At 41.3% G+C, this 25,671-nt stretch overlaps 1 protein-coding gene across 1 annotated transcript in view; it reads left to right on the forward strand.

The window, feature by feature from the left end:
- The window catches only part of NDUFA7 (NADH:ubiquinone oxidoreductase subunit A7), a 52,416-nt gene that overhangs the window by 3,016 nt on the left and 23,729 nt on the right, over positions 1-25,671 (forward strand). Inside the window, exon 2 of the mRNA XM_073594468.1 lies at positions 17,526-17,575. Within this exon, the coding sequence (XP_073450569.1) occupies positions 17,526-17,575 (50 nt within the window). The remainder of the gene's footprint in view (positions 1-17,525; positions 17,576-25,671) is intronic.

Genomic DNA, 25,671 nt, shown 5'->3' on the forward strand with positions numbered 1-25,671 from the left:
AATGGCTATAGCAGGCACGCACGCAGGTCAGGAACAGCGATCTCTCTACTCCCTGTCATAACAACCCCCCCCCCCTCCACCAACCACTGTTAGAAACACCTCCCTAGGACACACTTGATCGCCCCCTAGTGTTAAACCCTTCCCTACCAGTGTCATTTATACTGTAATCCAGTAGATATTTTTAGCTCTGATCACTGTAATAATGTCACTGGTTCCAAAAAAGTGTCAAGTGTCTGATCTGTCCACCGCAATCCTAATAAAAATAGCTGATCACAGCCATTACTAGTAAAATAATAAAAAAAAGCGCAAACCAATCAATATACGCTTATTGCGATTTTATTTATTTTTTACCAAAAACATGTAGAAGAATACATATTGTATTTGGGGATATTTTCTCACCTCGTCTTTCAGGACAGCACCTGGAGAGAGCGTAGCTCCACCCACTTTCCCAGGAAACACTGCAGTCAGTTTTCTTTATAGTTCAGACACTTCCACCATGGCCTCAGTTGTAGTGTTTCCTCCAACCATGGTGGAAGTGCTGCAGGGAACCAAGGGTGTGCTACGCTCTCTCCAAGTGGAGACAGTATGAGGCATACCTGTGTACTTTGTTTTTTGTTCAGGCAGGCCAGCCCAGCATCTCCCCTTACTTGAGGGGGATTCTCCGGTGTCTGCTCCCCTTCATACCCTGCGAGGGTTCAGGCTGCAGAGGGTCCCGCTCTCATCAGACCGGAGCTGTGGGCTGCAAAGGAGGAGGACGTGCTTTACAAAGGTGAGCAGCGTCTCCTCTAGCTTTTCTTCAGCCTCCATGCATTTCCGGGTCCCGGGTGGCGAGTGCGTCATTCCGGCCGTTGGCGGGACTTCCGGCCGCTGGAAAGCAGGGGGAGGAGGCGGCCTCAGCTGGTGTCAATTTCCGGTCCTCGCAGCGGCGAAAGGCCCAGGAAAATTGAAATAAAAGCAGCCGGACGAAGCTATAACCTAAGCAAGCATGGAAGAGGAACAGACGACGGTGGCAGGAGCCACTAACACCAGTCAGACTCAGGTAAGCAGAGGTCCCTGTACTTTATCTAAGGGTCTTGTTTCTCCCTCCCTGGGGGGATGTAAGGGAGCCTGCGCCACTCTCCGTTTTTTAACTCCGTACTAAGAAAAGTGTGTTTTTATCTGCTTATGGTGACTCAGTGGGGGAGAGTTGCTGAGAAAGCTGCGGTAATAGAGGGCTTGTGTTGGTGTATTTCAGGCTAAAGCCAAAGAGAAAGTCAAACATCCCTTCCCTCCTCCTAAGAGGTGATGCCCGTCTTGCAAGAATACGCTTACGGAATTGTGGGCCAAAGCATTATGCAAGACCTGTATAGCAGATCTAGTCAGGGAGGATACTTCCCCAGCTACACCTGCTACCCAACCAGGAGAACTATTAAACTCCTTCAGGAAAGAACTAGCGGACACGTTTGAGTCGTTCCGTTCTTTTTTGGATAAACACCCGGCAACACAGAAGGCAATTCGCCATCCTGTTCTCATCCACGTATTTCTGCTCCCAGAGGGGACAGTGGTTCAGAGGACGAAGAGAGTAGTGTTTCCCCAGGTTCTGAGGAGGAAGAGGATGAAGAGAAAGAAGTTTCTTCTTTTCGCTATAGATTGTCTTTAGACAAAGTGGATGATCTCTTAAAGACTATACATACAGCTCTAAGCATCAAAGAGGACAAGGCTCAGCTGTCTTTGCACGATAAGATGTTCCAGGGCATGGGGGAAGTGAAGCATCGGGTATTCCCAGTGCATAAGTTTATATCCAAAATGGTGAAAAGAGAATGGAAGGACCCAGAGAGGGCCCCTTTTTTCTCTAAATCTCTCAAACGAGGATTCCCTTTCAAGGGTGATGGTGATCAGGTCAGGAATAAAAAGCCAAAGCTTGATGCGGCCTTTTCACAGGTGTCAAGGAACACCGACTTGGCCTTCGAAGACATGGGTGTCATGAAGGACCCCATGGACAAGAGAGCAGACTCCCTATTAAAAAAGGCATGGGATTCAACTCTAGCAAATTTAAAACCAGCTATGGCATCAACCGTGGTGGCTAGGAACCTGGAACATTGGCTCGAGCAATTAAAAACGCACATTGAAGCAGGAACTTCTCGCAAGGACCTGTTAGACACTCTGCCTGTACTACAGAAAGCCGTAGAGTACATGGCAGATGCCTCTGCCGAATCTATTAAAATGTCGGCAAGATCCGTGGCCTTGGTGAACTCAGCTCGCAGAGCTTTATGGGTTAAGACATGGTCAGGGGATACGACCTCAAAGGCAAAATTATGTGGGTTACCTTTTCAGGGGAACTTAGTTTTTGGTCCTGAGCTGGAAGTTGTACTTGATAGACCGGCTGATAAGAAGAAGGCCTTCCCAATAAAGAAGGTAGTTCCACAGGCCAAAAAGAATTTTCTATACCAATATAATGTCCATGATACTTTACCTTTCTCTTAGTGACCAGGACAGTAAAAAACAGTGACAAATATTAAATATGACTAAACAGTCCATGCAATATTATAGGTAAACTGATGAGGAAAAGTCCATGCAAAATACTGTGCATCAGAAAAGTGAATCTGAAAAACAATCTTCCTATGCCATAGAAGTCTCCTCCACCACTCCGGTTGTGATTGTGATCCACTCATATGGAACCGCACTCACCAGAAAATATTGCCTTGCACTCTCATACTCGGCGTGTAGGCAGTATTAAAGCCCCCCCAGGGGACTACTCAAGATAAATTAAGTTGCGATCACAGCAGATGAAACTCTTCAATTAACAGCGATCTGTATAAAGTGCTATCCAGGAACACATCCCAGCCGTGTGTACGGTGCTCTGAGGATGGCGCTGCAGCTTCCTCTGTGTGTAGTTCCCAGGGAGGGAGCGAAGGAATGGAAAAAAGGGTTGCAGACTAGCACCCTAAAAGTGGCCGCTCTTTCGGTGTTCCTGGAAAGACAATTATCCCAGGATCCGCTTATTAGATTTTTTTTTTTAAGGCACTGACCAGAGCTAGGCCAGTACCTTTTAAGTTTTTCCCAAAATGGGACTTATCTCTGGTATTAGAGGGTCTGACTAAAAGACCCTTCGAACCTCTAGAGGAAGCGACAATTAAATTTTAGTCTTTAGTTGCTTAAATTAGCACTTTTAGTTGCAGTCACTTCAGCCAGGAGGGTGAGCGAATTGCAAGCCCTGTCCATTATTGAACCTTTCTGTTCTATATTTCCGGACCGGGTAGTGCTGAGAACTGACCCGGGATTTTTACCTAAGGTTTCAACGGTATTCCACAGGTCCCAGGAGATAGTTCTCCCGACCTTCTGTCCTTCACCATCCGGCATGAGGGAAAGAGACTTTCACAGCCTAGATGTAAGGAGATGTATACTACATTTTCTGAAGATCACAAGTGAATTCAGAAAATCAAATTCAGTGTTTATACTATTCTCTGGCCCAAAAGCACCATAGGTAGGTGGCTACGAATGGCCATCAATGAAGCCTATAAAGCTTCAGGGGTAGATCCTCCCGCAGGAGTGGGGGCCCATTCAACCAGGGCAGTAGCAGCATTCTGGGCGGTACGGGCAGGGGCTTCTCCAGGACGGATCTGCAAGGCGGCTACGTGGACAAGCTTCTCCACTTTTACCCGCCATTACAGGTTGGATTTGCTCTCTGCATCAGAGCAGTCCTTTGGCAGAAAAGTCCTACAGGCGGTGGTCCCACCCTAGAGTAAGTACTCTTTTATAATCTCCAGGTGCTGTCCTGAAAGACGAGGTGAGAAAACATTAGTTAGACTTACCAGTAACGGTATTTCTACGAGTCTTTCAGGACAGCACCGATGACCCGCCCTAAAGCATTATAAAGTATTATAAAATGTGGTGTTATTACTATGTTCTGCTTATCTAATTTCAGCATGGCTGGATGTACTCTTAAACAAATGAGGCCATGGTGGAAGTGTCCGGTCTATAAAGAAAACTGACTGCAGTGTTTCCTGGGAAAGTGGGTGGAGCTACGCTCTCTCCAGGTGCTGTCCTGAAAGACTCGTAGAAATACCATTACCGGTAAGTCTAACCAAGGTTTTTTTTCGGGGGGGGGGATATTTATTATAAAAGTATATATATAATGTATATTTATAAATTTTTTTTTTTCTTCAAAAATGTCGGTCATTTTTTTTGTTTATAGCGCAAAAAAAAAACAAAAACGCAGAGGTGATTAAATACCACCAAAAAACGCTCATCAAAAAAAAAGGACATCAATTTTGCACGACCACACAATTGTCAGTTAAAGCAACGCAGTGCCTTATCACAAAAAATGACCTAGTCATTAAGGGGGTGAATCCTTCCGGGGCTGAAGTGGTTAAAGGAACACTTGGAGCACATCAGTACTCAATGGGGAAACACATGCTGGATATCTACACTGATATGGACTGGGTAATGTGTTAGGAACGAAAGGATGCCACATCGTTTGATGGAAATGAAAATTATCAACATAGAGAGGGCTGAATTCAAAGACACCCCAAAAATCAAATTGAAAAAATGATGCAGCAGGCTAGTCCATTTTGCTGAAATTTCATTGCAGCAACTCAAAATGGAACTCGCGTATGGCCCCCACGTACTTGTGTGCATGCCCGACAATGTTGGGGCATGCTTCTAACGATGGGTGGTGTCCTGGGGTATTTCTTCTCAGATCGGCACCAGGGCATCACTGAGCTCCTGAACAGACTGAAGTGCAACCTGGCATCGGGTGGAGCGAAACATAATGTCCCAGAGGTGTTCTATTGGATTTATGTCAAGCAAGCGTGGGGGCCATTCAATGGTATCGATTTCTTCATCCTCCAGGAACTGGCTGCATACTCGCCACGTGAGGCCGGGCATTGTTGCGCACAAGGAGGAACCCAGGACCCACTGCACCAGCGTAGGGTCTGACAATGGGTCCAAGGATTTCATCCCGATACCTAATGGCAGTCTGGGTGCCATTGTCTAGCCTGTAGAGGTCTGTGCGTCCCTCCATGGATATGCCTCCCCAGACCATCACTGACCCACCCATAAACCGGTCATGCTGAACGATGTTACAGGCAGCATAACCTTCTCCGCGGCTTCTCCAGACCCTGTCACGTCTGTCGCATGTGGTCAGGGTGAACCTGTTCTCATCTGTGAAAAGTACAGGACACCTGTGGCAGACCTGCCAATTCTGGTGTTCAATGGCAAATGCCAATTGAGCTCCACAGTGCTGGACAGTGAGCACAGGCCCCACTAGAGTACTTCGGGCCCTCAGGCCACCCTCGTGAAGTCTGTTTCTGGTTGTTTGGTCAATGACCTTCACACCAGTGGCCTGCTGGAGGTCATTTTGTAGGACTCTGGCAGTGCTCAACCTGCTCCTCCTTGCACAAAGGAGCAGAAACTGGTCCTGCTGATGGGTTGAGCCCTGTCCAGCTCTCCTAGAGTAACTGCCTGTCTCCTGGAATCTCCTCCATGCTCTTGAGACTGTGCTGGGAGACACGGCAAACCTTCTGGCAATGGCATGTATTGATGTGCCATCCTAGAGGAGTTGGACTGCCTGTGCAACCTCTATAGGGTCCAGGTATCGCCTCATGCTACCAGTAGTGACACTGACTTTAACCAAATGCAAAACTAATGAAAAACAGAGAAGATGAGTAGGGGGAAAAAATTTAAGTAGCCTCCACCTGTAAAACTGTTCCTGTTTTGGAGGTTGTCTCATTGTTGCCCATCTAGTGCACCTGTAGTCCTGTTGGGAAAGAAAATTGAACATTTATCAAGAGCATGTATGGTCACCATAAGGCCAGTTGCACAAGGCGTGTCTAAGCTGCAGTGCATACCTGCCGGCATTTTAGTGGAAGGGCAGGTGCAGAATCCAGCCCTGCTGCTTGCACCCTATCAAAGACTTGCAGGCTGTGGCTGGATGGGACTGTCAAATTTACATCAGATGCTTTACAAGCCGTCAACTGCTTGTAAACAAACAAACCGGAAGTAACAAAATCCTTGTTGCCTCCAGTTCCTGACTTTGTAAAGAGGTGAAGGAACTTCCGTCCTTCCACTCTTCTCTGTGCACCTGATGCTGCCGGTTGGGTCAGTCCTGGGCTCCCCAGTGGGACAGAAGAACCTGGAAAATGGAGCCGGAGCACCCCCTTCTGCTGCTTGTAAAAGTGACTGAGCAGCTGTATAGCTGCTCATCACTTTTACAAAATAGCGCAGCGTTTTATAACTTGATTTGCCTATCAAAATGATAAATATAAATATATAATTAATAAAGTGGTATTGTGCTCTCTCGTGACACGTATAAAATGTCCAAAATACTATACATTAATGTGCAATAAACTTCAATAAATAAATGAATTAATAAGAGTGCTTCAATAGGCCTGTGAAAAAAAATAATAAAAAAAATATTATATATATATATATATATATATATATATATATATATATATATATATATATTTTCTATCCAAAATATTTGTGCAATATTAAAACAAATAATAAATATTTCAAGAAAAAAAATCATCAATGCGATTGTGTTGCATCCATGCAATGCAGTGCTGTAACTCTGTAATTCAGTGATTAGTGCAATGTTCAAACAATATTAGATAAAAAAAATTCCAAAGAAATATCATCCATGCGATCCAGTGCTACATCCATGTAATTCAGTGTTGCATCTGTGCGATTCGGTGCTGTGTAGCTTAGTGCTATGATCAAATTAACCGTCCATAAACATTCCAAAATCCATCCATGTGTTTCAGTGAACACAAACTAAAGTGCTGTGTGCTCATATAAGTGCTCCCCCCCAGGTGATAGCCCCTCACTTTAGGGCCTGTGACCTTGCGATTAAGCTTGGTCAAAATGCGCCTTAGAACTTCTATGCGTTCGGTATTGTATGCTGGATCCTGGATAGGTTACACTTCTGCCTCTGTTCCTCACAGCAGTCCAGTTTATACCTCGGTATATCAATATAAAGAGAACTTCATGGTTCAGTATGTATTACCTTTATTTAAAATCACAATAAAAACCCACAGTGGATACTCACAATGTCAAGGCGCTTACAGTGCGCCACTCTAAAACAGCGGTAACGATCGGGTGACGGCGGCCAGTAATGGGGGGTCCCCAACAGATGGGGTGTGTGTGTGTGTGTGTGTGTGTGTGTGTGGCGTTCCGTCTTGTCCCCTTCCCCTAAGCATGTCGATACAAAGGGTATTTTGTATCTTCATCAGGGGGTGATTTAATTGGAGGATGAACCTGTCAGTTAAGCTATGCCATCCGCGGCCATTTTGTTGTGGCCTGGAGACACTCTAGTGCACAACTCATGTAATGCTATGGAAGAAACGTCTATATGCCGAAATAGACGGATACAAATGGTGAAGGATAATAGCTATGGATTCCCCATTTTGCCTGTTACATATAATGAAAAACATTTAACGCTGACAGTGCTGCATTAAACTACTCAGGACGAACGTGGGAAGATCAGACCGGCACCCCATACTTAAACCGGCTAACATGAGACATAGAACTATATAAGTATACAATATATCAATACAATTAGAAGTGAATATATTAAAAATAGATAAATACATAACATAGTTACCAAGAATATTGGTGGATGTGTATAAAATTACATAGTCATACCTAAATATATATGCACTTAAAACCACATCTAGGAACATAAACAAAATTATATATTACTAGCAAACCCTTACTTAAAATTTTATTTTATATTTAAAATAAGGCAAAAAGCACCAAAACCGATGAGATAGTAATATCGTGTTTAATATTATCGGGGTATGCTCATACTCGAATGGATTTAATCAATAAGGGGTGGTGTATACCCATTACTCACATCATTCATTGTATAGTCATATTATTGTGACATTGTGTTGGGATATATCTAAAATTAAACTACTGTGTGTACTCAATGATTACTTAAAAAACATCTAAGATCAAAATCTTTGTTTAACCCTCCAGGGGCTAGGGAACCCAACTGGTGCATCCACCGTGATTCTCTTCTACTGATTTCCCTCACATAATTTGAACCCCTCCAATGGCGTTTGGGTGCCTCAAAGCCCCAAAATTGCATACCTACTGTGCTCTTACCATGTATGTCTCTAAAATGTACAGAAAAAATGCTTATCAAACCCTTTTTTAATGTTCCTCACGTGCTCTTCAATACGTTCTTTTAATGCCCTTACAGTTCTGCCAACATAAATTAAATTGGCATTTAACCACGTACACTACACCAACTGTTTCGCAAGAGATGAAGTCCCTGATGGTGTAATGTATGGTGGTTATGAGGATTGACAAAATCTTTTACTTTCCTAACGTTATTAGGAACTCTGGTGCAACTATAGCAGCGACCACAACTGAGGAAACCTTTCATATCCCAGAACAGCTTAGGTTTAGGAGGGGGAGGTTCTACCACATTATGCACCAGTAGGTCACGTAGATTTGGTGCTTTTTTTTTTTTTTTTTTTTTTTTTTTTTTTTATACTATCCTGGGCTTCTCTGACAAACTTCCTTTTAAGTGGACATCTTGTTTCAGGATGTTCCAGTATTTATAGATAATTCGCTCTACAGCCTTATTCTGTAGATAGTAGTCCAGAATAATACAGGTACCCATATCATTGTTGGTACTAGTTTGTTTGATACTGTCCTTAAGTAGATCCTCCCTATTAAGATTCTTAACTTTCTTTCTCCTTTTCCAGGAAATTCTAATGGTATCCTTTATGTTTGAACATAGTGGTTAACATTTTGGATTGTAATTCAAAGTCAACTTCCTGTGTGCAATTCTTCTTTATTCTCATGTATTGACCCCGTGGAATGTTGTCCAACCTAGGTCTGAAATGACAACTCATAATGGGGATATATGAATTGCGATCCGTTGCCTTGAAGTATGTTTGTTTTTGTTTCAATTCCTTGAGGTGTGCTGCAAATTTCCAAATCTAGGAAGTGTACCATGCTTTTACTGATGTTCCATGTCAGATTGATATTCTGATCGTTGTTATTCATTATTTCAAGATTTTTTACCAAAAGGTCCTTGTTTCCCTTCCATATGATTAGAAGATCTATGAAACACCTGTAGAGTAAAATATTGGGATCTGTTGTGTAAAATGCCTTCAGACTCCCATCTGGCCATATATAGATTAGCGACGCTTGGGGCGAATTTTACGTCCATCGCGACGCCTTTAATCTGTAAATAAAAAGTATTCTTTTACCAGAAAAAGCTATGTTCCAAACAGAAACTTAAACATCTTAATCTGAATTTCTGTAGCTTCTTTTCCATCCCATCTTTGTTCTTTAGGGCCCATTTCACTGCTCTCATGGCCCCCTGGTGGTCAGTACTGGTATAGAGAGATGCCACGTCATCGGTTGCCATTATCAAATCTTCATTAGAGGTGCACTCATTTAATAACTGTAATGTATGTTTGGTGTCCTTTTTTAGATATGTATGAGTTTCCTTAACAAGGGTTTGGAGATGTATGTCTATATGTTCTCCTAATCGGGAAGTTAGGGAGTCGATCCCACTAACTATAGCTCTACCAGGGGGAATTGTGTCTATCCTTATGTATTTTTGGAATATAATATATAACAGGAATCCTACTTGCTGTAGGGACCGAATATTCTTCCTCATGCTTTTTGAGAAGCCCTTTCTCCACCCCATAGAGTATAACCGATTTCAGTTCCTGTTTGTATATTTTCGAAGGATCTGATCTTAATATTTGGTAGGTACTCCTATCTTCCAGAAGCCTTTCCATCTCCTTCTTATATTGTTCCAGGGATAATACCGCAATGCCTCCTCCCTTATCCGCTGGACGGATGACGATGTCTTTTTTCTTTCTTCTAGGGCCTTTCTTTATATCCTTCTGTTCATACATTTTCTTAACCGGGAGTTGTTGCAAATCAGTTGTGACCAATTTCTTAAAAAGATCAATGTATTTATTATTTGCTATATGTGGGTTAAAAACAGAGTTGTTCCTTAATGGAGTAAAACGATTATCCATTCCTATCTTTTCTATCGGATTTTGAGCATAATACTTCTTTATATTCAACTTGCGAATAAACTTCTGAATACCAATAATGGAGGTACCCAGGGTTCTGGCACTACCAACGAGGGGGCAGGGCGCCCCAAAACACCTCAAACCTACAGAACACAAAACGCACCACCACCGCATAGTGCATATTTGAATAAAGAATATCCCATAAATTATCCTGTTGATAGAGATCACTTGGGCCCATCAGAACAACCCTACTACAGTAAGATACCGCACCAGGATTACAGTGGTAATAGACAGTACGCCCAACATAACAATAGGGGATGCAACCAACATGATGCAAAACCCACCCAGTATGGATATCCACACAATCGAGGCAACTGGAATAGGGCACAAGGGCATAATCCCCAATGGAGAAATGGAGAAAAAAAATCAACCAGGGGATGCTCCTTATTTTAAGGAACCACAACATTATGGTCAGAGCCCACAAAACCAGTAGTATCCTCAATACCAGCAGCAACAATCCTATCACCAATACAGAACACCTCAAAGAAGGGGCCCACAATATAGGGGCCCACCACAACATTCAAACTACCAACATAGAACACCTCAGAGGGGTTCACAACACGGGGTCCATAACACCATAGGGACCCACCACAAGGAGATTATTACTCCCAAGAACAATCAAGTGTATAGAGGTCCTAATTACGTTGAAGGACAATACTATTCACCCAAACCCCAAAGAGTGAGATATGATAGAACCACAGCAGACCAATATCATATACCAGTTTGTAACAGCTATAACCCCTTTTATGAAGATGTACCGGCAACCCCAGTGGACTCTTCTTTTTTAGAGAAGGGCCGAACAGACCACCATCCCCCCAAAGATGGAAGAAATATAGGAAAAGGGGAGGACGGGCCGGACAAAGGAAGCAAGAAAAGACGCGAAGATCAGGATTAGGGGAGGGTAGCTACAATTTAAGCGGTGCAAGCCTTACCAGAGAAGAAACATTAACCTTGGATCAGGGCATTACATTTGCCCCAAAAAAGGGTCTGAATAAATTTGAAACTTATATTGGTATTCAGAAGTTTATTCGCAAGTTGAATATAAAGAAGTATTATGCTCAAAATCCAGTAGAAAAGATAGCAATGGATAATAGTTTTACTCCATTAAGGAACAACTCTTGTTTTTAACCCACATATAGCTAATAATAAATACATTGATCTTTTTAAGAAATTGGTCACAACTGATTTGGAACAACTCCCGGTTAAGAACATTTATGAACAGAAGGATATAAAGAAAGGCCTTAGAAGCCTAGAAGAAAGAAAAGACATCGTCCAGCGGATAAGGGAGGAGGCATTGTGGTATTATCCCTGGAACAATATAAGAAGGAGATGGAAAGGATTCTGGAAGACAGGCGTATCTACCAAATATTAAGATCAGATCCTTCGAAAATATACAAACAGGAACTGAAATCGGTTATACTCTATGGGGTGGAGAAAGGTCTTCTTAACAAGCATGAGGAAGAATATTTGGTCCCTACAGCAAGTAGGATTCCTGTTATATATTATATTCCAAAAATACATAAGGATAGACGCAATCCCCCGGGTAGACCTATAGTTAGTGGGAATGACTCCCTAACTTCCCGATTAGGAGAATATATAGACATATATCTCCACCCCCTTGTTAAGGAAACTCATGCGTATCTAAAGGACACCAAACATACAGTACAGTTATTAAATGAGTGCACCTCTAATGAAAATTTGGTAATGGCAACCGGTGACGTGGCATCTCTCTATACCAGTATTGACCACCGGGGGGCCATGAGAGCAGTGAAATGGGCCCTAAAGAACAAGGATGGGATGGAAAAGAAGCTACGGAATGTCATATTAAGATGTTTAAGTTTCTGTTTGGAACATAACTTTTTCTGGTAAAAGAATACTTTTTATTTACGGATTAAAGGCGTCGCGATGGACGTAAAATTCGCCCCAAGCGTCGCTAATCTATATATGGCCAGATGGGAGTCTGAAGGCATTTTACACAACAGAGACCCCAATATTTTACTCCTACAGGTGTTTCATAGATGATCTTCTAATCATATGGAAGGGAAACGAGGACCTTTTGGTAGAAAAGCTTGAAATAATGAATAACAACGATCAGAATATCAATCTGACATGGAACATCAGTAAAAGCATGGTACACTTCCTAGATTTGGAAATTTGCAGCACACCTCAAGGAATTGAAACAAAAACATACTTGAAGGCGACTGATCGCAATTCATATATCCCCATTATGAGTTGTCATTTCAGACCTTGGTTGAACAACATTCCACGGGGTCAATACATGAGAATAAAGAAGAATTGCACACAGGAAGTTGACTTTGAATTACAATCCAAAATGTTAACCACTATGCTGAAACAGAAAGGATACCATGAGAATTTTCTGGAAAAGAACGAGAAAGTTAAGAATCTTAATAGGGAGGATCTACTTAAGGACAGCATCAAACAAACTAGTACCAACAATGATATGGGTACCTGTATTCTGGACTACAATCTACAGAATAAGGCTGTCGAGCGAATTATCTATAAATACTGGAACATCCTGAAACAAGATGTCCACTTAAAAAGAAGTTTGTCTGAGAAGCCCAGGATAGTATATAAAAAAAAAAAAGAGCACCAAATCTACGTGACCTACTGGTGCATAATGTGGTAGAATCTCCCCCTCCCAAACCTAAGCTGTTTTGGGATATGAAAGGTTTCCACAGTTGTGGTCGCTGCTATAGTTGCACCAGAGTTCCTAATAACGTTAGGAAAGTAAAAGATTTTGTCAATCCTCATAACCACCATACATACACCATCAGGGACTTCATCTCTTGCGAAACAGTTGGTGTAGTGTACTGGGTTAAATTTTAATTTATGTTGGCAGAACTGTAAGGGCATTAAAAGAACGTATTGAAGAGCATGTGAGGAACATTAAAGGGTTTGATAATAATTTTTTATCTGTACATTTTAGAGACGTACACAGTAAGAGCACAGTAGGTATGCAATTTTGGGGCTTTGAGGCACCCAAACGCCATTGGAGGGGTTCAAATTATGTGAGGGAAATCAGTAGAAGAGAATCACGGTGGATACACCAGTTGGGTTCCCTAGCCCCTGGAAGGTTATACAAAGATTTTGATCTTAGATGTTTTTTAAGTAATCATTGAGTACATACAGTAGTTTAATTTTAGATATATCCTAACACAATGTCACATTAATATGACTATACATAAATGAATGATGTGAGTAATGGGTATACACCGCCCCTTATTGATTAAATCCGTTTGAGTATGAGCATACCCCGATAATATTAAATATGATATTACTATCTCATCGGTTTTGGTGGTTTTTGCCGTATTTTAAATATACATTTTTTTTTTATTTTTTTTTTTGTTTACAAACTTTATTAGGTACAATAAAAAAATGGTACAGAGCGAAGAGAAATAAATTAAAAAAATAGTCAGTCATACAAGAAATTATATTTATGTTTACAGTGGAGGTACATTTTAGTGCCTACAATACAGTGTGTGTGTGTATGTATGTGTGTGTGTGTATATGTGTGTGTGTGTGTATATATATATATATATATTAGTTTTTTCACAGGCTTATTGAAGCACTCTTATTAAGTCATTTATTTATTGAAGTTTATTGCACATTAATGTATAGTAATTATTATTTTTTTTTTTTTTTTTTTTTATGTTCCTAGATGTGGTTTTAAGTGCATATATATTTAGGTGTGACTATGTAATTTTATACACATACACCAATATTCTTGGTAACTATGTTATGTATTTATCTATTTTTAATATATTCACTTCTAATTGTATTGATATATTGTATACTTATATAGTTCTATGTCTCATGTTAGCCGGTTTAAGTATGGGGTGCCGGTCTGATCTTCCCACGTTCGTCCTGAGTAGTTTAATGCAGCACTGTCAGCGTTAAATGTTTTTCATTATATGTAACAGGCAAAATGGGGAATCCATAGCTATTATCCTTCACCGTTTGTATCCGTCTATTTCGGCATATAGGTGTTCCTTCCATAGCATTACATGAGTTGTGCACTAGAGTGTCTCCAGGCCACAACAAAATGGCCGCGGATGGCATAGCTTAACTGACAGGTTCATCCTCCTCCAATTAAATCAACCCCTGATGAAGATACAAAATACCCCTTGTATCGACATGCGTAGGGAAAGGGGACAGGACGGAACGCTACACACACACACACACACCATCTGTTGGGAACGATTAGTACGCCACCCCAATACCGACCGCCGTCACTCGATCGTTACCGCTGTTTTAGAGTGGTGCACTGTAAGCGCCTTGAAATTGTGAGTACCCACTGTGGGTTTTTATTGTGATTTTAAATAAAGGGTAATACATACTGCACCATGAAGTTCTCTTTATATTGATATGCCAAGGTATAAACTGGACTGCTGTGAGGAACAGAGGCACAAGTGTAACCTATCCAGGATCCAGCATACAATACTGAACTCAGAGGTTCTAAGGCGCATTTTGACCAAGCTTAATCGCAAGGTCACACACCCTAAGGTGAGGGGCTATCACCTTCGGGGGGGAGCACTTATATGAGCACACAGCACTTTAGTTTGTGTTCACTGAAACACATGGATGGATGGATTTTGGAATGTTTATGGACTGTTAATTTGATCATAGCACTAAGCTACACAGTACCGATTCGCACAGATGCAACACTGAATTACAAGGATGTAGCACTGGAACGCATGGATGATATTTCTTTGGAATTTTGTATTTAATATTGTTTGAACATTGCACTATCACTGAATTACAGAGATACAGCACTGCATTGCATGGATGCAACACTGAATCGCATTGATGATTTTTTTTTCTTGAAATATTTATTTGTTTTAATATTGCACAAATATTTTGGATATAGATATAGATAGATATATATATATATACTACCGTTCAAAAGTTTGGGGTCACCCAAACAATTTTGTGTTTTCCATGAAAAGTCACACTTATTCAGCACCATACGTTGTGAAATGAATAGAAAATAGAGTCAAGACATTGACAAGGTTAGAAATAATGATTTGTATTTGAAATAACATTGTTTTTACATCAAACTTTGCTTTCATCAAAGAATCCTCCTTTTGCAGCAATTACAGCATTGCACACCTTTGGCATCCGTCCACAACACTTTTTTCCAGTCTTCCTCTGTCCAATGTCTGTGTTCTTTTGCCCATCTTAATCTTTTTCTTTTATTGGCCAGTCTCAGATATGGCTTTTTCTTTGCCACTCTGCCCTGAAGCCCAAAATCCCGCAGCCGCCTCTTCACTGTAGATGTTGACACTGGTGTTTTGCGGGTACTATTTAATGAAGATGCCAGTTGGGGACCTGTGAGGCGTCTGTTTCTCAAACTAGAGACTCTAATGTGCTTATCTTCTTGCTTAGTTGTGCAACGCGGCCTCTCACTACTTTTTCTACTCTGGTTAGAGCCTGTTTGTGCTGTCCTCTGAAGGGAGTAGTACACACCGTTGTAGGAAATCTTCAATTTCTTTGCAATTTCTCGCATGGAATAGCCTTCATTTCTAAGAACAAGAATAGACTGTCGAGTTTCAGATGAAAGTTCTCTTTTTCTGGCCATTTTGAGCGTTTAATTGACCCCACAAATGTGATGCTCCAGAAACTCAATCTGCTCACAGGAAGGTCAGTTTTGTAGCTTCTGGAAGGAGCTAGACTGTTTTTAGATGTGTGAACATGATTGCACAAGGGTTTGCTAATCCTCAATTAGCCTTCTGAGCCAATGAGCAAACACATTGTACCATTAGAACACTGGAGTGATAGTTGCTGGAAATGGGCCTCTATACACCTATGTAGATATTGCACCAAAAACTAGACATTTGCAGTTAGAATAGTCATTTACCACATTAGCAATGTATAGAGTATATTTGTTTAAAGTTAGGACTAGTTTAAAGTTAGCTTCATTTAAAAGTACAGTGCTTTTCCTTCAAAAATAAGGACATTTCAATGTGACCCCAAACTTTCGAACGGTAGTGTGTGTGTGTATGTATGTATATATGTGTGTGTGTGTGTGTGTGTGTGTGTGTGTGTGTGTGTGTGTGTGTGTGTATGTATATATATATATATATATATATATATATATATATATATATATATATATATATATATATATATATATATATATATATATATATATATATATATATATATATATATATTTTCACAGGCTTATTTGAAGCACTCTTATTCATTTATTTATTGAAGTTTATTGCACATTAATGTATAGTATTTTGGACATTTTAAACGTGTCACGAGAGAGCACAATACCACTTTATTAATTTATATATTTATATTTATCATTTTGATAGCGCATCGTTTTATAACTTGATTTGATTATCTTGCATGGTATATGAGACATGCGTAATGTTAGCAGCTGATCATTTGTAAGATACACTACTTTGGAGACATGATTTGGTCAACCACCTGGAGGCCCACAAAACTATTAATTAGCATTACAAAATAGGGAATTGCCTCCTGAAAATAAATGGCATCAGGATCATGGTTGTAGCCTCAACTATGGTTTCAGTGTAACCACCTCAATACGAAGCTGTGTATATACATACATACATACATACATAAGGCGGGATTGAGATGCCCCTGCCTCAGTGTCTGCCCATGCAAAACCTCTATGGTAAACCCCTCTTCTCATCTTAAGAGATTATAATGTACATTTTAGCATTTCTTAGTCTGCCCTAACATTTTATATCCCTTTCCTTGGAACAAATATGGCTTTAATTTGGTCTGAATTATGAATACGTGTTTTTTATATCTCCTTGGTTTTAGTAGGGAACAAATAGCAATACATTTAGAAAAAGTCAGACATAAAGTCTACAGATTTAAAGCGGTTGTATACGCTTTTTTTTTTTTTTTTTTTTTTTTTTTTTTCTTTCCCCCTACAGGTAAGCCTATAATACGGCTTACCTTTAGGAACAATGAATATCTCCTAAACCTGTACGATTTAGGAGATATTCACTTTGCATGCAGCCGCTGGCGTGAACCGGGATTAGATACCAACGCCTCGTTCTCAGGTAAGTATTTCATAATGAGCTAGCATGCAGCGCATACTAGCTCATTATGCCTTTTTACCTTACAGGTGTTTTTTTTTTTTTTTTTCATCTGCGGGTATACAACCGCTTTAAAATTTCACTTTAGTGCAACCTTTGTGTAACATGGTGTAATGGTAAAGCTCAAGGTGAATGTATAGATGAGGGAATTGAAGGCTAGAGATGGCTCCAACCAGCTTACAAAGAGATTGATGTTTGCCAGCAGCTTCTTTCTATATCCAGAAACGTGAATGCTTATTTGTGTGTTTTTCAATTTGCAGTTGAGGGTACATTGTAGAGCATAATGTCAAAATATTTGCATGTAAGATCTTTTTTTTTTTTTTTTTTTTTTTTGGGGGTGGATCTTAAAATGCACTTCTTTTTAATTTTGCAGCATAATCTTCAAGAAAAACTACAGCTACGGTATACAGAAATTGCTAGCAGGTAATGTAACTCTTAGAAGAAAAAAAAAAGGAAAAAAAGACAAACTTGGGCTGATTTTTAAAATATTACTTTTACTGATAAAATATAATACCGTTTTGTAATCCAAATAATATTTTATGCTCTGCATGCTGTATCTACGTTTTGGGTAAATGCTCTGGGCTTTGCCCACTAAATAGTTCTGTGGCGGCACAGTGGGGCAGTGGGTAGCACTCTCGCCTAGCAGTAAGAAGGGTCGCTGGTTCGAATCCCGACCACGACACTACCTGCCTGGAGTTTGCATGTTCTCCCTGTGTCTGCGTGGGTTTCCTCCGGGCACTCCGGTTTCCTCCCACACTCCAAAGACATGCTGGTAGGTTAATTGGATCCTGTCTAAATCGGCCCTAGTATAGATATGAATGTGAGTTAGGGACCTTAGATTGTAAGCTCCTTGAGGGTATAGGGACTGATGTGAATGTATAATATATATATGTAAAGCGCTGCGTAAATTGACGGCGCTATATAAGTACCTGAAATAAATAAATAAATAATGATCTGATCTTGATGTGATCCTCTGGTTCAAGCTGAATATCATGGGTTGCAACAGTGGAGGCCCCATATAAACCCAGGAGTGTGCACGGCAAGGTCGCTTTTCAGAGAGCAATTGACAGGTGGCTGGGAGGTGATATGTTGCCTCATCACCACGTTTTAACCCTGGAAAGACGGTGCCACTGCACCGCAACTGTGGTGAATAGATGTTGCAGAAATGTACATAGAGGAGCATCAGTAGACTTAAAATGTAAAACTAGGGGGAGAATACAGTTTAGGTATATAAAGAGAAAAGAAGTACGACTAAGGCCCCTTTCACACTGGGGCGGTGGGGGCGTCGGCGGTACAACAGCGCTATTTTTAGCGCTGCTGTACCGTCGTTCTTGCAGTGGTATTCGGCCGCTAGCGGTGCGGTTTTAACCCCCGCTGGCGGCCGAAAAAGGGTTAAAATCCCTCGTACATTGCCGCGGTATAGCCGCGCTGTCCCATTGATTTCAATGGGCAGGAGCGGTGAATACACCGCTCCAAAAAAGCGGTTTGCAGGACTTTTATCACCGTCCTGCCTGCGCACCGCTTCTGTGTGAAAGCCCTCGGGCTTTCACACTGAACAAACAGCAAACAGCGGAGGCTGTTTAGGGGCAGTTTGCAGGCGGTATTTTTAGCGCAATACCGCCTGCAAACCGCCCCCAGTGTGAAAGGGGTCAAAGTGGGAGAAGAAAGAGAGAGGAATCCCAGGGGGCTATCAATTTAATATCACTAAAGATGTCATGTTGAAGGTATGAGGTAAGAGTATAAGATCCAGGGTTGCTAAATTTAGGTAAATTTTGATTGCGTTTCAGCTAAAATGGCTGTGAGTTTCTCATTTATCAAAATGTCTGTACTCTATTATACACTGCTTCACAATTTACAGTGGATGTTTTCCATTGCCTAGCTATTGTTAGTCTAGTGGCTGCAAATATGTGGGAGACTAATGCATGATAAAATTCTTGTACCAGCACTTGCCGTTTACAACCTCTTGCATTCTGTGCTGCTTACCTGAACCTGTGGTCTTCGTGGGAAAGAGTGGATAGTGCAGTCTCCAGCCAGTCTGTTTAATTTGGGGAAGGTAGGAAGAGAAAGGAGCAGGGGAGTGCCTTTCCATCCTGTGCTATGGGGCTATGTGTTTCTATTGGTGTATGCAGGCATAAGGAGGCACAACTCTAGTCCCTGCATACAGGGGTGGCTCCATAGGTTACAGCAAGAGAAAACCCGGATCAGGAAACCCAGGGCATCGGTCTTGGCACCAGCCTAAATATGGGCAAGAATTAAAACAACATATAAAGAAGCTGCATAGTCAATAAGTGATTAAATCCGGTGCTGGGAAAAAAAACACACTGAGGGCTTATCTCTTTAAGAATTGGTAATCCGCATAGTAGTATTACGTTTTTGGGTTTAATACCACTTTGAACATAGGATGAGTTTTACACAGATGCCAGAAGAGCAAAGGTTTATTCAAAAAAGGACAGAGACAAATCCCTGGAAATTACAGGCCAGTCAGCCTAACATCAATCCTTGTTAAATTTTTGGAGGGGATAATAGGGGACTATATCCAAGAATTTACTGAGGAAAAAAATATCTTAAGTAGTCATCAGCATAGGTTTACGAAAGGTCATTCTTGCCAGACTAATCTGTTAATATTCTACGAGGAAGTGCGCTGCCATCTAGACAGGGGAAGGCCCGTGGATTTAGTCTACTGGATTTTGCAAAGGCATTCGATACAGCCCTCCATAAGCGCTTAATCTACAAGCTGAGGTCTGCAGGCATGGACCATAAGATTTGTTCTTGGGTTAAAAACTGGTTACAGGGGCGTGTCCAAAGGGCGGTGATAAGTAACGTGTACTCAGACTGGTCTGGAGTGGTAAGTGGGGTGCCCCAGGGTTCTGTCTTGGGACCAATTCTATTCAGTTTATTCATAAATAATAGAGGATGGGATAAATAACTCAATCTCAGTTTTTGCAGATGACACAAAATTAAAGCGGGGGTCCACCTACATCAGCTAAAAAAAAAAATATTAAAAGCCAGCAGCTACAAATACTGCAGCTGCTGACTTTTAATACATGGCCACTTACCTGTCCCAGGGTCCAGCGATGTCGGCAGGCGACGCCGAGAACCGCTCGTATCTGCACCCCCCCTCCCCCCTGAAAGGTGCCAAATGTGACACCAGAGGGGGGGAGGGTTCCGAAAAGCGGAAGTTCCATTTTTGTGTGGAACTCCGCTTTTAAGCAGGGCAATAACTTCACATCAAGATATAGAAATTTTACAGCAAGACCTGAACAAATTAATGGTAGTAGGCAACTACATTAATTTGTTCAGGTCTTGAAGTTTACATAGTTACATACATAGTAGGTGAGTTTGAAAAAAGACACAAGTCCATCAAGTCCCACCTATGTGTGTGATTCAGGTTTAATGTAAAGTAATGCACTTGGGGGCTAAAAACATACATGCAAACTACTCACTAGGGGGGAGAACCGCTGGGGGAATCAAGGATGGAGAAAGATCTGGCGATCCTAGTAGAAGACAGATTGAGCAAAAGCATGCAATGTCAAAGCTGGCAGAATATTAGCATGCATAAAAAAAGGGATATACTCCAGAGATAGATCAATAATCCTACCACTTTATAAAATATTGGTTAGACCACATCTGTCTAGTTCTGGTCACCAGTCCTCAGAAGGGATGTGCTGGAACTGGAGAGAGTCCAAAGAAGGGACTGGAGGACCTAAATCATGAGGAAAGACTGCAAACACTAAATTTATTCTCACTGGAGAAAAGACGCTTGAGAGGAGATATAGCGATTTACAAATACCTTAATGCATAAGAAAAAAACTATTCAATCTCGAGGAGTATGAGGATGCGGGGGCCACACAATGATTTTGGAGGAGAAGCGGTTTAACCTTTAAACTGCAGCAGGGGGTTTTTCACTGTCGGGGCAATAAGGATGTGGAACTCTCTTCCACAATTGGTGGTGGCAGCAGGGAGTATTGATAGTTTTAAGAGACTCTTAGATGTGCATCTTGAGGAACACAACATACAGGGATATGGGAAATAATTAGACACTGACACCTACACAGGTTGAACTGGGTGGACTATTGCCTTTATTCGACCTTACCTACTATGATCGTATACCATTGCAGGAAGGGTACACATAGGAAGAATTCACACACAGCCAGTAAATCGGAGGTTAATTCATTGTATTTTAAGGAATCGGAGAGGCGCTGAGATGCTGAAGTCCCAGGACAGTTTTTTTCTAATGGGCTGGAAACTCTCCAGTTTTTATTTCTAAAAACTGGAGAGTGCAAATGTGGTGCAGCTCCGCATAGAACCCAATCAGCTTCCAGGTGTGGTGGTTTTTTTTTTTTTTTTTTTTTTTTGCTTGCCTACCAGTCGCGTCATTATACTGCGGCAGGTCGGCACGATCCTGTGAACTGTCGTAGCTGTACGTCGGTCCCCTTAAGCAGGATAGCAGCCCCCCTGTTTTACTTACCGGAGACGTGCTGTCCCTCTCTGCAAGGGGTCCCGGCTCTTGATTGGATAGATTGATGGCAGCGCAGCCATTGGCTCCCGCTGCTGTCAATCAAATCCAATGATGTGGGGGCGGGGCTGAGTCTGACATTCGTGTCTATGGATGCCGAATGCTGGACTCGGGAGCCCCCCCCCGAATGCTTCTCCTGGGGGGGTTATCTGATAAGAGGAGGAGCCGCCGGGGAACCCAAGAAGTCAAGGATCGGGGCCACTTTGTGCAACTGCACAGTGGAGGTAAGTATGATATGTTTTTGTTGTTTAAAAAAAAATTTATAAAAAGAGCCCTTACAATCACTTTAACCACTTGCCGATCAGCCGCCGCAGTTTTACTGTGGCAGAATGGCACGGCTGGGCGAAATGACGTTGTTATGTCGCTTCGCCCTGTGGCCACTAGGGGCGCGCTGCTCTGCTGTAATGCGATTTTTCGTGGTTAGAAATTACTGGCTGCATATGTTGCAATGAAAACTTCATAAATGGAATAACTATTTTGCAGGAAGCATAACTTGAACCCAATTCCACTATTGAAAATCAAAAGATTTTTTATATGTGATGTGGCCTGAAAGGCCGGTGAATACTTATTTTCCACTTGGTGCTTGTTATTCAATTTTATTACATCCTCTGGTGTAAATATTAGAAAATTAATATAAATTATTCCTTTAAATGTTGTTTGTGGTTTGAAAAAAGGTTGAGAATGTGGGTGAAACTAATTAAATATATAGAAATATACAGAGGTATGCAAGATTATGCAACAAGAAAATAAATAAAAATACAGTAAAACCATAAATGGGTATCACTTTTACCAAAAATAAAAACTACTTAGTGGTTACACATATGTGAATACTTATGTTGTATATCATTTAATTTAAGTGCAACAAAGTGCTATTTTTGCTAGATTATAAAGTGACTGGTGCTTGTACTGTAAACGAGTGATTTGTGCCTCATAAGCCCAGTACTTGCTATAAAGGTATGTTATTATGGTGAAAAAAGTCTTTTGAATAATTCAGTGGTTCAGAAAGTTTTTGTTTGAGTTGTGGTTTGGAGAGGGTTAATTCTCATTAGAAGATGGTGTTTGTAAAAACCATTCCTTATTCAAGTAATGGTCTTGTGATGGTACTCCTTAGCCGAGGTCTTATTGTGCTTGCACTCATCAAATAGGGACACCCCTACAGGGGTATGAGCGGTCACAGTGTTTGCCCCTGTGTAGCACTTGGATGTCTCAGGTCCGTACTGTGAGTGTTGCTATGCCGGCTTAGGATATGTCCACCATGGAATAGAGGGAATGTCCATAGCGTGAACCCGTTTAAAAAGCTTTTATTGTGCCATATATTAAGTTTATACTCACATTTTTAATGATACTGGTAAGCATATAGTAAAACGCAGTCCGCGGTAATCGGTAGTACTGGTCTCTGGAGGTGACGCAAGACGTGGAACTTAATAATATATGGAAAAAATGTGCTTTTTTTTTTTTTTCAAAATTGTTGCTCTTTTTTCATTCATAGTGCAAAAAAAAACCGCAGAGATGATCAGATACCACCAAAAGAAAGTTCTATTTGTGGAAAAAAAGGATGTCTATTTTGTTTGGGTGCAACATCGCACGACTGCACAATTGTCAGTTAAAGCGACGCAGTGCCGAATCACAAAAATGGCCTGGTCATTCAGCAGCCAAATTTTCCGGGGCTGAAGCTGTTAATTGAACAAACTGAAGTTAGAAGCTGATTGGCTACTATGCACAGCTGCGCTAGATACACTCTCCAGTATAGTAAATCAACCCCTTTGTTTCTTTTACCCTTTCCTTGAAACTTTACTACTGAGGTGCAGTGGAGGCACTTTGACCTGATTAAGCATAGTTTGTAGGCCCCATACTATACCAGAATAAGTTTTTTGTTTAACCTATTTTGCCCTATAACAGAACTTGCACTTAAAGGATAAGTTCACTAAAAAATAATAAATTTAACTTTTTTTTTTTTTTTTTTCTGGTAAATAAATGTGCATTTTATTATTTTTTGTTGCAGGAGCCTGTAAAGCATTGCACCAGCAATCAGCAGATTGCTGATGCCATGCAGGTCGCCTGCAGATCTGTCAGTGTATCGGCTTGCTCGTACGACAGGAAGAATAAATTAACTACCACAGCACCGTAGTAGTTCAGTAGATCATTAAAAAACTACAAGCTGACAGCCGCGCCTTGTAGTTTTCCATACACAGGACACTGAATACGTTTTTATTTATTTATTATTTTTTTTATTGTGACAGCTAGCAGGGAGGGGAGGGATAAGATCCCCTGCTAGCTGCTAGATCGGGGAGCAGGGGGGTTGCTGTAGCCAGTCCCTTCATAACATGTTACACCCTGAATATGGGTGTAACATGTAATGAAAGGTAAACTTATCCTTTAAAAAACATAACCTGTTAAAGCAAAGTTCCTCCTGCAAAAAAAAAATTTAAAGTCAGCAGCTACAAATACTCCAGCTGCTGACTTAAAATAAGGACACTTCCCTGTCCAGAGCGCCTGCGATGTCCTCACCTGAAGCTGACCTGTCCCCCGGCATCTTAAGTAAGGGACTCACGAAGTGAAGCCTTGCGGCTTCACAGCCTGTTTCCCTACTATGCATGCCCGAATCGTGCTGCACGTTTTGACTGGTCCCTGCTGTCTTCTGGGACCTGTGTCTCTACCAGAAGACAGGGGGGGGGGGGGGGGGACAGAGGAGGGTCCGGACATGGCATAGGTCGCCGTGGATACTGCTGTGATCTTTCGCCTGAAGAGGGAGCAAATACCTGTATTAGACGGGTATCTGCTCCCCCCCTGAAAGGTGCCAGATGTGATACCGGAGGGAGGGAAAAACGGGATAAGCGGAAGTTCCATTTCTGGGTGGAACTTCACTTTAACACAGTCCAAAATATAAAAGACTAAGCCTGGGTTTACATTTATGCGATCAGATCCGCACAGGAATCATACTGCATTCCTGTGCATATCCCATAAGACGTCTGTACGGTGGGATTTCAGCCATACATTTTGTATGGCTGAAATCTTATTGCATCTGCGCCAAAATGGTGCAGCAATTCCCCCCCCGCACATGAATCACATTTCATGGGGGGTCATGCCCATTCAATGCGATTCTGGCAATCACACTGCGTTTTGCAATCTGTTTTGGGGTGACACCCCCAGCAGATCACATGGACGCTATGCGATTGCGATGCGGGGAAACGCACAGGATTCACTACGTTTCCCGAATCGCATAAGGGTGAACCAGGGCTAAAAATAAAACATAAAAGAAGCCTCAAATCAAACCACTGATCCTTTTTTTGTGAAACCACTTCAAACACCACTCCAACAATATTCTCTGTGATGTTGATATCCACCACCAAATGGGTAATCCAAACTCACCAAGGAGAAAAGACCTTTTAATTACAGAAGGTCATCAACGCTCAAGATCGTAACTTGGCAGCCCTCCACCAAATGACAGCAATCAGGATCTTCTCTGTCAGCCCCCTGCAGACATTCTATGAAGGGCTGCTAGGTTATGATTTTGAACATTGTTAAGAAGACAGCCACATACGTAAAGTGACACTAAATGATATCCATATTCTCCAAAAATCATCCATACACTGCTTAATTATCCTGTAAATCATTCCTTATTGTGCTTTTATCTTTTTATTTTCATGACTAAGCCCATTTCTGACATTTGATGTTTACAAGTTAAAATCCGTATTTTTTGCTAGAAAATTACTTAGAGCCCCCAAACATTATATATATTTTTTAGCAGAGTATCTAGAGAATAAAACGGCGATTGTTGCAATATTTTATGTCACACGATGTTTGTGCAGCGGTATTTTAAACGCAACTTTTTGGGAAAAGGGGCATTTTCATGTATTTAAAAAAAAAAACAGTCAAGTTAGCCCAATTTTTTTGTATAATGTGAAAGATGTTACGCCAAGTAAATAGATACCAAACGCTTTATAATTGCACGCACTCGTGGAATGGCGTCAAACTACGGTACCTAAAAATCTCCATAGGCGAC

Source organism: Aquarana catesbeiana, linkage group LG01 (assembly GCF_042186555.1).
Source record: "Aquarana catesbeiana isolate 2022-GZ linkage group LG01, ASM4218655v1, whole genome shotgun sequence".
NCBI classification, from domain to species: Eukaryota; Metazoa; Chordata; class Amphibia; order Anura; family Ranidae; genus Aquarana; species Aquarana catesbeiana.